Source organism: Mobula hypostoma, chromosome 22 (genome assembly GCF_963921235.1).
Source record: "Mobula hypostoma chromosome 22, sMobHyp1.1, whole genome shotgun sequence".
In the NCBI taxonomy this organism is placed as follows: Eukaryota; Metazoa; Chordata; class Chondrichthyes; order Myliobatiformes; family Myliobatidae; genus Mobula; species Mobula hypostoma.
In genome coordinates, this window is record NC_086118.1 from 29284088 (window position 1) to 29297370 (window position 13283).

The 13283-nt window shown below is 37.8% G+C and overlaps 1 protein-coding gene across 13 annotated transcripts in view; it reads left to right on the forward strand.

Annotated features, from left to right (window-relative positions):
• Positions 1–13283, forward strand: part of tnrc6c1 (trinucleotide repeat containing adaptor 6C1) — a 130009-nt gene that overhangs the window by 51244 nt on the left and 65482 nt on the right. For 12 of the 13 annotated variants that reach the window (XM_063074348.1, XM_063074352.1, XM_063074355.1 and 9 more), the window contains exon 5: positions 1117–1467. In XM_063074348.1, coding sequence (XP_062930418.1) covers positions 1117–1467 — 351 coding nt within the window. The other variant, XM_063074357.1, reaches the window with a different exon arrangement.

Here is a 13283-nt window from a genome sequence, read left to right on the forward strand (position 1 = left end):
TATCAATGTTCTAAATTAAGTACATACTCTTGGCCCAAATTTAATACACATCTCTCTGCCACTAACCAAGATTTTCCTCAAGCAGTTCTTCACTTGAAATTCAGTTACATTATACTTTAGTATTTCTCAATATTATGCAATTGAGTGTTCCATGAATAAAGCATGGTATCAACTGTTCATTGGTTAGACAACTTGAGGTAAAATTTGTGTTTTTTTTAGTTATTTTGTGGTTCCAACATGATTTCCAAGTAGGGACATACAAAATGGTGCCATTCTTGCAGTCTCGTGTTGAAAAGAAACACCTGCACTGTCATAGGAGATCACCAGCACCTTGTTTTCTAACCCCTTCCCTTGTCATGACATCCTGCATCCATACCCTTTGTATCTGACCTTTTGGATTTTGCCAGTTATATCTTACACATCTAGCAGTACTACTCATTTGAATTGGGTTGCTGATTTTTATCGAAAATACAAATGGTTTTAAACTTTGTTTTTAATTTTCAGAACATTATTCAGTTATTTTAGACACTATTATTAAATCCCTCTCATGATAACTGAAAACAGTGAAAATAATTTCTGGTATCTTGAGCAGACAGTGATCATCTAGGCTGCCCAATGATGGGTCCTATGATTTGCTGCTATATCCTTGCTATTTTCCATGACCCACTATGCCTTGCAGAACAGCTGAGGTAGCAACAATGGCAGCACATTAAGTCATAGGGTTTCAAAGAAAGCTGAGTACAGTCACGGGATTTGTGCAGGTTGAGTATAGTTCATTGCTGCTTGTTTTTACTTCTGGTTTGCTGTCCCTCCATATCTTTGGTTTATGAAGTGTGGTATTTCTCTATCTAATTCAATGTACCCACCGAGTTGTCTTGTTAGTTGTCCTTACTGCAAATCTATTTCACATTTTTGTATGTTTCTTAAATGAATAAAAATTGGATGGATATTGTCACTTAAGTGCAGCACATTCAAATATGATATAATAATCTAACTTAAACTCTTATCATGTGCAACCTACAGTTTTAAAGTAAAACAATAATTTGGGAATGCAGAAACATTTCCATTTAATTCTTAAAATTCTCAATAAGTGACTTGTTTTGTACCTTTTGACAGTGCCAGAAACTACCAAGACCAGTCAAAGCCAGCCACAGCCTGCCAACTCGTCCAACAGCACTTCCACTACCACTATCACTAACAGCAGTGGAAGCAATGGCAAGCGAGCTTCTACTAGTTGTCAGCAACAAGCCTTGTCTCGTTACCCACCCCGTGAAGTGCCACCTCGCTTCCGGCATCAAGAACAGAAGCAGCTATTGAAAAGAGGGCAGCCACTGCCACCTGGGACTGCCATCAGCAATAGTTTAGTTCAAGGTACAGGGCAAGTGGCAGCAAACTCTTCACAACACAACATTCAACAAACATCTGGTGGACCACAGCAACTCCAACATCTTGGTAAAGGACAGACTGGTAAGACTACACTTCAAACTACAAATGAGTAAGCAGTGAAATAATAGGCTATAGTTTAAATTTCAAGCTCTTGAAGGACAACAATGGACCAAACCGTACTGGGGAATGCTGGCAGTTATGCACAGAACTGTGATCCAGGATTCCAGGTGGGAGCCCAGTTATAGAGCACATACTTGAGACTATTTCCCATCATTTGTGCTTGGGAATATGATTCAATTCACATGAATGGAGAAGGTTGGGCGTAGGACATTAAGTGTTAGATGATCAAAAAAGCTGTTGGGACACAACTTGAGAGACTTGCAAGGTAAATAAATTACTTGTGCTTTTATTATTGTGGCTACTCAACCTCAACCTATCCCTTCCCAACCAGCTACCCCTTCCTTTAACTAGTTGTGTGTCACAGGGATCCCTCAATGCAAATAATTAACAACTTACTGTTAAAATTATTTTCCTGATAATCAAGGGCTTTGTTTACTGGTATTTTGAATGAAGAAGCATAACTATTGCTTGAAATGCACACTTGCTGGGGTTTTGATCAAGGAGTATCGAGTGGTGTTTGTCGAATTTAATCAGTTCCTCTCAGCACAAAAAAAGATGCAATTTGAAGTTATGCTAAAGTAACCTTTCAGAAAACAAAACCCAATCCATCTTTGTCAGTTTGAATGAGACATCCAATTGAAATCCTGCTAATGTTGCATGTAAAGGGCAGAATGTTACTATACAGGGAAGAGAAATTTTTTTTTTGTCTATAGTAGTCAAACAAAAAAATCTTTATGGAACACTGCTTTGCACAAATTGGCTGTTTGGTACATGTCTATCATATGTATTGCAGAAAACGACAACAAATTCCTCTATATAATCATAACACTAAAGAGAAATATTATCCATTTCCTTTAAGGGTGGGTTTAAGCTGTTACAAGTTGAATAAATAACTTAGCAGTTTCATTTCTGGTATACAAATTTCAATATTAATGTAACTTAGTTCAGAAAATTGTTAATGCTGGTAACAGTAGTTTATAGTTTTTTTTGCTCTGGCAAGATCTGTTACTTAGAATAAAGCTGATTTTAGAGAAATTGAAATAAGTAACTCAGGAAGCGTAACTTGCTGTTGTAATGAGTTTACTGTATAACAAGGAATGACATCATAAATTAAAGCTGATTATTGTCATGGTTAATTAACCATCTGCTCTATGCACAGACACAAAATGACCAGCATGTAGAAGTGCACACTTCTGTAAATTTTGTTTTGTTATTTGAGACCTAATCATAGACTAGATTTTCTTGAAAATTTCCATTATATGTACAACTTTGAAATTTCTTTCATTTTTTTTCTTGTTCCTTTTCATTTAATGTATTAATAGTTTATTGCTATACCGAGTCTCATTGATTCAGATAGTTGTACTTCAGCTATACGAAGTTTGAACTTTGACGGTAAATGTTGGAAGATCATTTGGCCTCAGTGAAGGGGAGGATATTAAATTATGGCTGTGCAAGGAGGTGAAGAACTGCCTCGTGCACATTAGATATTTTAAATACATTTTTAACAAAAGTTGCTGTATGGCCGCCACATATTTATCTTCTGTTTGTCAGGTACTTTTTTTATTCCTGCTGTTACATCACTGAAGTTTGGTTATTCCAGATGAGACCAAAAATGGATTCAAGCACATTACTAGTCTTTCTGCTTAAGTGTTCTTATCCATCTGAAATGTTTGCACTTGTTTGTTTTTATTTTGTGAAACGCAATTGGCAATTCAAAAGCTATAGAATTGATTCTGTTGGAGAACATGAGTTAATTTTTCAGTTACCTGAATGATGGCTATATTCACAGGTTAAAGCATACTGTTCATCTCAAATTAATCTTGCTCTTAAAATAGGCTTTTGTGAATTTTTTTTCTCTCATCTCAATTTAGTATTTTTCCCATGTAGCCGGGCAGTATGACATCTATTATATAAGGCATATGTAGTCTAGTGGAGACAACTCTCATATTCACTTAAAGGACAGGATCTTCAGAACAAGATCCTGATAATGAGATACCAGCTAGGAAAGTGCTGGGTGAGTGGGCACAGCAGACCTTCCATATGAAAACCCAGTAGGGAATGATGATGGAAGTCTCCACCAGGAACGAGTATTCCTGCACAGTTGATGAATTTGACAAGCATTCTTGTCTCCAAAAGGCATGTCAAGCCTTCAGGAGAAGTTCAGGCACCTTTTTGTCTCCTGCTCATAGGTTCATGACCCATTGTGCATGGTCAGCCATGACCATGAAGAATGCTCAAGTGGTAGGAGTACTTGTGTTGAGGCATCCATGAAATGAATACCTCAGCAACTAAATATGGGGAACAAATATTCTCCACATTAACTTAAATACAGTAGTCTGTAAATTTTTGATTGAGTCAGATGATCTGTTAGGAATATAGCATTCTTTTAAGTCAGCAGAAAATTGTTGTACCTTTAGTTCTACCTAAACTGTTATGTGCTGTTCAATGTGGAGCATTAATTTTCAACTCATGACATTATGGGCAGTAGTGTGTTTATTGAAATGTGAGATGAGCATGCCTCGTGCCTGGTCCACATTTAAGATTGCTGCAGGTTCACCCATAATTCTTGAGGAATATGATGTATTCTAAGTAAACATGAAGTTTGCACATTTAGCATATAAAGGCAAGTGGCAAACCAATTTTTAGGTATCTATGCCTTACCAGTGAAAATCCTGTTACTGCCAGGTCACATGATCTGCCTACTGGCCCACCCCTTTTGACTGCACAGCTTACTGAGCAAGAGTATGTAGAAAAGGCATAGGAGCTCAAATCATCAAGTAGGCACTTGACTTGGAACCAAGTTCCCAATTCCAAGAACATTTTGATTTGTCACGTTGCTGCAAAGCTGGGATAAGTACTCAAGTAGACATTTATGACATTCTTCTTTGAATTTCAAATTTTGGTTCAAGGTAAAAGAAAACCTTGATGCTCATTGAACCAGACACAAGGTTATTTGGCAAATAACTGTCCACTGATTTGGAAAGACTGAAACTTCGGTTATCAGTCACTAACTTGACATTTGTGCAATAACGAATGAGAATATTAAATGTGAATCCATTGTTCTTTCCTTGACGTGGCACTCAAATGTTCCGTGATTCAGGGTGGAAAGTGAGTTTGCCATGAATCTGTTCAAAAAGGTTCAAGGTTCAAAGTAAACTTGTCATCAAAATATGTACACAGTATATGTCACCACATACTACCTTAAGATTCATTATCTTGAAGGCATTTACAGGAAAATAAGGACAATAATATTGCCCATAAGATTGAAATAAAGACAATAAAGATTGACAAACGTCTAATGTGCAAAAGGGGCAGATTGTGCATACAATAATTTTTTTAAAGTATGGAGAACACACATAAAATACATTTTTTAATAAGGAGAGCACACGAGTCTACAGCTTGTGGAGTCATTTCAGCGTGATGTGAGTGATGTTATCCACACTGCTGCAGGAACCTGATGGTTGTAGGGTAACAACAGTTCCTGAACCTGGTAGTGTGGGATGTAAGGCTTCTGTACCTCCTGCCCAATGGTAGTAGCAAGAAGAGAGCATGGCCTGGACTGGAAGATGGAAGTCCTTGATCATGGATGCTCCTTCCTTGTGACAGCATTCCTTGTAAATGTGCTCAGTGATGGGGAGAGCGTTGCTGGTGGATTAGGCTGTAAACACAGCTGTTTTTGTAGACTCAGGAATCAGCTTTAATGCCACTGGCATATGTCGTTAAATCAACGCACACAATGCTGGAGGAATTCAGCAGGCCAGACAGCATCTATGGAAAAGAGTAAACAGTTGACGTTTCAGGACTGATGAAGGGTTTCAGCCTGAAACATTAAACTTTCCATAGATCCTGTCTGGCCTGCTGAATTCCTCCAGCATTTTGTGTGTTTTAGATTTCCAGCAGCTATAGATTCTCTTTTGTTGGTATGTCATTAAATTTATTCTTTTTCTGTTACACTACATTGCAATACATAAAAATTATAAATTACAGTAAGTATATAGATTAATAAAATAAATTACATAGTGCTGAAACAGGGAATAATACTGAGGTAGTGTTAATGGGTTCATTGTCCATTCAGGAATCTGATGGCGGAGGGGAAGAAGTTGTTCCTGAAACATTGAATGTGTGTCTACAGGCTCGTGTTCCACCACGCTGATGGTAGCAATTAGAAGAGGGCATGTCCTGGGTGAAGGGATCCTTAATGATGGATGTTGCCTTTTTGAGGCATTGCCTTTTGAAGATGCCCTGGATATTGGGGAGGCTACTACCCATGATGGAGCTGGTTGAGTTTACAACCTTGTGTAGCTTTTCTCAATCCTGTCCAGTGGTACCTCCATACCAGATGGTGATGCAACAAGTTAGAATGCTCTCCACGGTACATCTGAAGAAATTTGTGAATGTCTGGTGACATACCAATTTTCCTCAAACTTCTAATGAAATATAGCTGTTGTCTTGCTGCCTTTGAAATTGCATCAATATGTTGGGCCCAGGATAGATCCTCGGAGACGTGATGCCCAGGAGTTTGAAACTGCTTGCTCTTTCTATGTCTGATCCCTTGAAGAGGACTGGTGTGTGTTTCCTTGACTTCCCTTACTGAACTCCACAATCAATTTCTTGATCTCGCTGACAATTGAGTGCGATTGTTGTTGTGATGCCACTCAAACAGCTGATCTATCTCACAGCAAATTTATAGGTGGTGTTTGAACTGTGCCTAGCCACACTGTCATGTAGAGCGAGTACAGCAGTAGGTTAAGCATGCATCCTTGAGGTGTACCAGTGTTGATTGTCAGCAAGGAGATACTATTTCTGATCCACACAGACTCTGGTCTCTTAGTGAGGAAGTCAATGATCCAGTTGCAGAGTGAAGTACAGAAGTCTGGTTTTGGAGATTGTTAATTGGAACTGAGAGTATAATTGTGTTGAACACTGATCTGTAGTCAATAAAGAGTGCCTGATGTAGGTATTACTATTGTCCAGGTGATTCAAGGCCGAGTGGAGAGTCTGTAAGATTGCATCTGCTGTAAACCTGTTGTGGTATAGGAAATTGCAGAGGGCAGAAGTTGATTCTAGTCACCGCACACTTCATCACAAATGTGAGTACCACTGTGTGATGGTTGTTGATGAAGCTCACGCAGCTCTTGGGCATTGATATGATTGTCGCCCTTTTTGAAGTAGGTGGGAACCTCCAATTCCAGCAATGCAAGATTGAAGTTGTCCTTAAACACACCCGCCAGTTGGTTGGCACTGGTTTTCAGAGCCCATCTGGTTTTGTGAGCCCATCCTCTTGAAAGATGTTCTGGTGTCTGCCTTTGAGATGGAGATCACCATATCACCAGACGCTGCAGGTATTTGCACAGGAGTAGCTTAATTCTCTTTCGAAGCTTACATAAAACATGGTGAGCTTACCTGAGCGATGGAATGATCACAGCCATTCATGATTGGTTTCGATTTGTAGGAAGTAAAGGCCTGCAAACTCTGCCAGAGCTGACGTACATCTGATTCCTTCTCTAACTTCAATGAATTGTCTTTTTGCTCTTATAACAGCCTTCATAGTTTTGTATCACTAGTCTTGAATGCCACAGATATAGCCTTCAAACTGCAAATTTCCTGGTGCTTCTACGGCTTTTGGTTTGGGTATGTTCAATATGTTCCCGAAAGCGCTCACTCATCCATACAGGTCTTGAAATCGCTGACAGCTATGTGTATTCATTCAGGCTCAAAGCCGGTTTTTTCTGTTGTTTCATTAACAGTCAGTGGGAGTTGTGGTAATCTCAGACATCATAGAAGAGTCCTTGAAAAAATTTGCAGATTTTACAAGTTGACAGGTTGTGCTTGATGGGGCATTTGGATGTGTTCCTTGGGCCATTTTATACCATATCGCCATGTTCCAGTGGAAGAGACAAAATGCTCAATGCTTTCTCAAATGTTGCTCCTCCTCCAGAAATCCAACTAAGTCAATGAGGATGTTAAATTTTTTTCAAGGAGGCTTTGAAAACATCTTTGAATTTTTTCGTTTCTCTCCCTCTTCTCCCCCCACCCCCGGAAAATGTTAGTTTGACATTGTTTGAACCTTTTTGAGAGTGTGGGCACAAATTGGCATTTATCTTGTTTGGGGGAAAAAAAATTCTCTTGCATGCCTTGATAATTCTGAGTAGCGATTATCATTGATTAATGAATTAGTAACAATTATGGATTTGAGGGGGGAAAAGATAAGTCCTGTTGCTTATTTATGTGTATTCCTTGTTTTACTATTAAAGTATAAAAGACATTGAAACAAATGAAGCATTTTAGAAAATATTTACAGAAACTATTAATATTAAACTTTTAAAATGACAGTTGAAAAATGACACTAAAATAGCACTGTTACTCATATAAGAAATGCAAGCATGAAATTAAAAGCTTTGTTGCATATTCTTAAAAGATCAACAAAAGCAGTGGGCTTTAAAGAATCAATATGAGCCTCTGCATGTCATCTGCCAACGAAATGTTTCTGTAGCCTATCTTGGGCATGCATGCCATAGATTTGTCACTCGATGCAAAATTGTAGGGGGCCGGGAGGATGCAAATGCTCTGCATATCCTGCTCATTGATTTGGAGGATTTTCTGGAGACAGTTGACCTTTAGTGCTTTCAAAGTGCTTACTTTTAGGTGGTAACACGCAAAATTCTGGAGGAACTCAGCAGGCCAGGCAGCGTCTTTGGAAAGGAGTACAGTTGATGTTTCAGGCCGAAACCCTTCAGCAGGGCCTTTGGGTAGTACGTAACTTTGACAAAAGGGTGAATACCCTATTGCCCTGTAAACCTTGATTTTCAAACCACCATTTTCTGTAATGACTAGGTGCGTTGGTGCACTGGAGGTGGGAGGGTGAATTTCATCTGCCATATTTACTTTCACTGATGGGTGGCTGCTGAGATTTGGAAAATGATCCACTTAGCATGGATTATTGACTTTGAGGCCCAATGTTGGTTAGTGGCAAGTAGAGGATGTTTCTCTGAGAGGTGTTGATTGACTGACTGTTTATTTCGCTCTATAGATGCTGCCTGACTTGCTGAGTTCCTCCATCTTTTTGTGTGCTGCATATATCCTAATGTTTCCTGTGTGCAACTGTTTTGTTTTTGTTCTCTCAAGCTCTAGTTGGCCATAGCTGTATGGCTTTCAGATGTATGTCTTTATTCTTTTTCTTTTGAATATCTCCCAATCATTTCACTAGTTAACATATTTGTCCAGTTCACCAGAGATGTTATTATCATTATAGTTGGCCTCGCCCAAATTCAAATTTGAGCTCTTAATCATATAGGGCTAGAAATAAACATGATCACATAATGGTTACCATTAAGTGAGTGTCCACACCTTTTTAGGCTGTGAGCTAAACTCAATTCATTTCTCATTACTAATCCAATATAGTTAGTTCTTGACTTGGTTCTGGGGCATATAGAAATCTCTACTGGGAACATCTTGAAATTTACTGTTTTAGTGAAGTTAGAATACTTATCTCAATCTTTGGGAATGTAAATTCACTGTTACAATGGCCATGCTTTTATTCACTCTACTTGCAAATTCATATGCCATTGAAATAGTTTTGCATTTAATTGTTCTCTTTCATTATTTATCTTATTGACTTGTATACCGGACTATTTTAAGCCATACCTCACCACTCTCCACCATGTATTCTTCTTAGATGAATTCAGATCTATGGTTCATTTAGTTTGTTCCTTTGCACAAGAAATGTAACTTGCTGTATTGATGTGCACAAGACAAAATCACATTTCTCTCTCCAAGTACTTGTAATTTAGTAGTGGGAAAATTATAACTAGTGATTCAGTTTTTAATTTAGAAATCAATTTGATTCTTTAACCCAAATATCCTACCCTTGCCTTTTCTCAATTAGTTTATTAGGTGAAGTCTTGTAGGTGCCCCATTTTTGTCTTTTTTTTTTGCCACTACACTAGTCTCAGTTTGGTTCAACTGGAGACCATTTAAATAATGCATTTTCTTTTTGTTTTGATTCAAATAAATATCTGTACATATTGGATAGTGACTTAATTTCCTCGTATAGTAATCCCACATGTCCATTTGCATGTGGGCTTGGGTAACAATCTAAAGATTTTAAAGCTTGTGATAGTGTTTCTTGAGCTGAGGCAGTTATTCTGTAGTAAGTGCAACTTGCCGGCTCAAGTCGGTCAAAACATGGGCTGGAACACCTATGTAAAGTCTCTCCTCCTTTCATATCCTCCTTGGTCTTTCCTGCTTGTATCCCTCAATATGTTTTAATGTTTCATTCCTTTCCAATGATTCTCCATCTGAATATGGGAACCCTTGCCAGATTCCACTTTAGTTATCTAATGGTAGTAAGAAAACATCCTCCAACGCCTTTTCTCCTTTCCTTGGATTGTTTGCTTTAGAAGCTGTAAACCACCTTGCCTTTCTGGTTCTGAACTTCAACATAAACCTCTTTAAAAATAGGCAAAGACATATATTTTTGGTGGCATGGCTGCATAGTGCTTAGCGTAACACTTTACAGCACCATTGCACAACCATTTTTTCGAAAATGTTCCTTCCTCAAAATTTTTTTTTTTGTTTATGATAGACTGCTTGAAGCTGAACACAATTATAATTTCAGATTACTTGTATCACGTAGGAATTTGGAGAAGCAAGCAATTCACTTTTCGTGAATACTATGCATTTAATTGCATAATGGTGATGTTGTTTTGCAATAGATCAACTAAGCTAAAAATATTTTGATTTTTGTTTGTATTCTGTATCTGAGGCTTCTCTCAAGTGTTCAACAATAATCATCCAGCATTGATGAATTCCAGTTGCTTTGATATCATTTCTCCATAACCACAATGTCCTGGTGAAACCTTTCACCATGCTCATCACTTACAGTGCCAAGATTTGCAGAGAAATCTAAATGAGAATGCAGAAAATAAATCTTTAGTGACAGGTTGTACTTCATGGTTTTGTATGCCTGGCACACGTTGTCAACCAGCTGCACATAGTTTGGAGCCTTTGTAGTTGCCAAGAAAATTTACAACATACTTAAATGCCTTCCATGCGATTTTCTCCGGTTCCATCAGAAGTCTTCGAATTGCCTGTCATTGAGGACCTGTTTGATTTGTCGTCAACAAAAATGCTTTCCTTAATCTTGGCATCAGTTACTCTGGCTTGAATTATGAAAAGAAATAGCAAATTCAGGCGATTTATTTATTTTTATTAAATAGATAATTTCATGGTGATTTTCATGATCAGCTGCCCAAAATCTATAGAAAAGCCTCAAAGTATTTGGGAAGCCAAATCTTTGTTGTCCAGTGTAATCGGGGTTCAATTCCCGCTGCTGTCTGTAAAGAGTTTCTATGTTCTCTCCATGAATGCGTGGGTTTCCTTCCGGTGCTCTGGTTTCCTCCCACAGCCCAAAAGCTGATGGATAGCTAGCAAGTTTGGACATGCTATGTTGGCACCAGAAGTATGGTGAAACTTGCAGGCTGTCCCCAGCACGTATGTTGGTCACTGAAGCAAACCATGCAGTTCACTGTTTTGGTATACATGTGACAGATAATGCTATCATCATCATTTACATATGATGATGGCTCCCAGTTCACTTCAACTGTTTTACAGCCAGTATTATCAATTATACTGGGTGCACCTGAAATTCTTTTCGTTGAAGTGCAAAAACCAAAGCCAATGGATTGCATTGCTTTCAATCTTCCTCATCTGCCTCTACCTCAGACTGAGTTTAGCTGTTTGTAGTCTCAGTGCATTTTGATCTTAAATGGAACTACTCAGGCTCTTAAACAAGCAGCCTACTATCGGCATTGTAACCCCACACACCTGTGCCTCTAATTGAGTTTCTCCATTGTTTTGGTATTTTCAATTATTTCAGAGTTCATCTGCCAGCCCTCCTTTTCTGCTGTTCCCAAATGTACTTGATCTAATGATAGCCTTGATTATTTTCTCTGTAGGAATACATTGTCTTTGTCCTTCTGTACTTTAATTTTTGATCTTATTTTAATATTTAAGTATATTTAAATACCTGTTGCTCCATAGCTCTGTGTGCCTTCAATTTCATAAATTCAGTTCCCTACAGTTCTTATTTCTGATGTTACCTCTCACCTTTTCCAGATTTCTCTTTATTTGAAATGTATCTAGCGCTAAGTTTATCAACACTTGGCCAATTTATCTCTTTTTGACTGTACGAATTCTTGCCTTTTCTTCCAGATTGCCACAGGATACTTTGCTACAATAAAACAATGCTGTCTTAGTGCAGAGTATTGTTCAATGGAACATATTTTTGTGTGCACAATTGAACAAATATTGTAACCTCTTGCAGCTGTTTGTACAGGTAATGTGATTGGATCATATTTGACAGTAAGTTAATTCTAAAACAGCAGATTATTGATTTATGGAAGAAAATTTTAGGTGTCTTCTGTGACTGCAAAGGTGTTGCATGTATCTTGATTTCATAAATTGCTTCAATTTCTTCTGTGCTATGGATTCGTGTAGCAGCTGGATATACTCGTAATTCCAAGGAGCCTGATGGTGCCTGAAGCTTTTGACTTAGTTTACACGGCAATCTGAATAACAAGTGCTGTGGCTTAGCAACCAAGTTACACGTTTGTGCTCAATGATAGGCAGGTTTTCATGACCTTCATTTAACCTTGGCAATTGAACAATGTGATGAATTCTCCTGTCTTGGTCTATCTTGCAGGTTCTATTATAATTTATGGTTATATCAGCAATAAAGATGTTTTGTTAGTGGAGCTATTGTTCATACTAACCTGTACGGATACTAGCGCATGTTGACATGCTGTATCTAAACTATAAACGTGCCTTTCTATCAAGGGACTTCATAATGTTCTTGTGGGCATAATTCAGCAAGCATTAAATAAAATGTGTTTTGGAGTGGAATGTGCTTGCTTTTTTAGACTACTTTTTCCAAATAGATTTCTTGATATTTTTTCTTTCAGTACAGTGTCAACCAGTTTAGACAATAAATCTTGAAACTTTAAATCCTGTGTATGTATTTGTTACGTATTGAATGTCAGTGCTGTAATGCTATGCTAAACAACGTCGGCTGATGCTTCTAAATGGCATAAAACAGAAGCTTATTTGCATGCAACCAACCACTGAATGCGGTTGTTTTTTTGGCTGACTTTCAAAAACCAGTTGGGGCTAATTGCATTGCCAGAAGAAAATATTTAATGACAAAGAATTTTTTGAAAAAAAGATGAGTTTATTATCATTAATTAGATAATAAAGATAGATTTTTCTTGGGATAATTTAATATTGAAACCTACCTCTAAAAATACATTTTCAAGCAGAGGAGGACTGGTTGTCAGCAAATGCAAGTTGTCAACAACATATACTACACTGTCTAGCATGCAGACAGGATGAGGCTTAAGCCACACACAGCCGACATATTGAAGCAACAGAGGCAAGAATAGGTGCAAACCCGAACCTCTTTGCACAAAATGTAGCTTATCCAGGAATGGTTGGGTGTCACCTTCAGTTAATAATTTTCAACAACAGTCCCCTATGGGTCAGAAAATACCAAGTAATTGCTGCTTTGTTCTCAATGTATTTCATTACATTAGAAAGCTGCTGCATACATTCTAAAATAGTTGGCTGTTGAAATTGAGAAAATGGCGTCTTAAGATTCATATTTTTATTAAAGAAATATTGCATCTTGTTTAAACACAGTAATGAAGTTAATATATAGATGTGTAAGTTTTGATGGTATTTTTCATTTTATTGTCATAAAGTTTTTGAAAAACTAACTGATA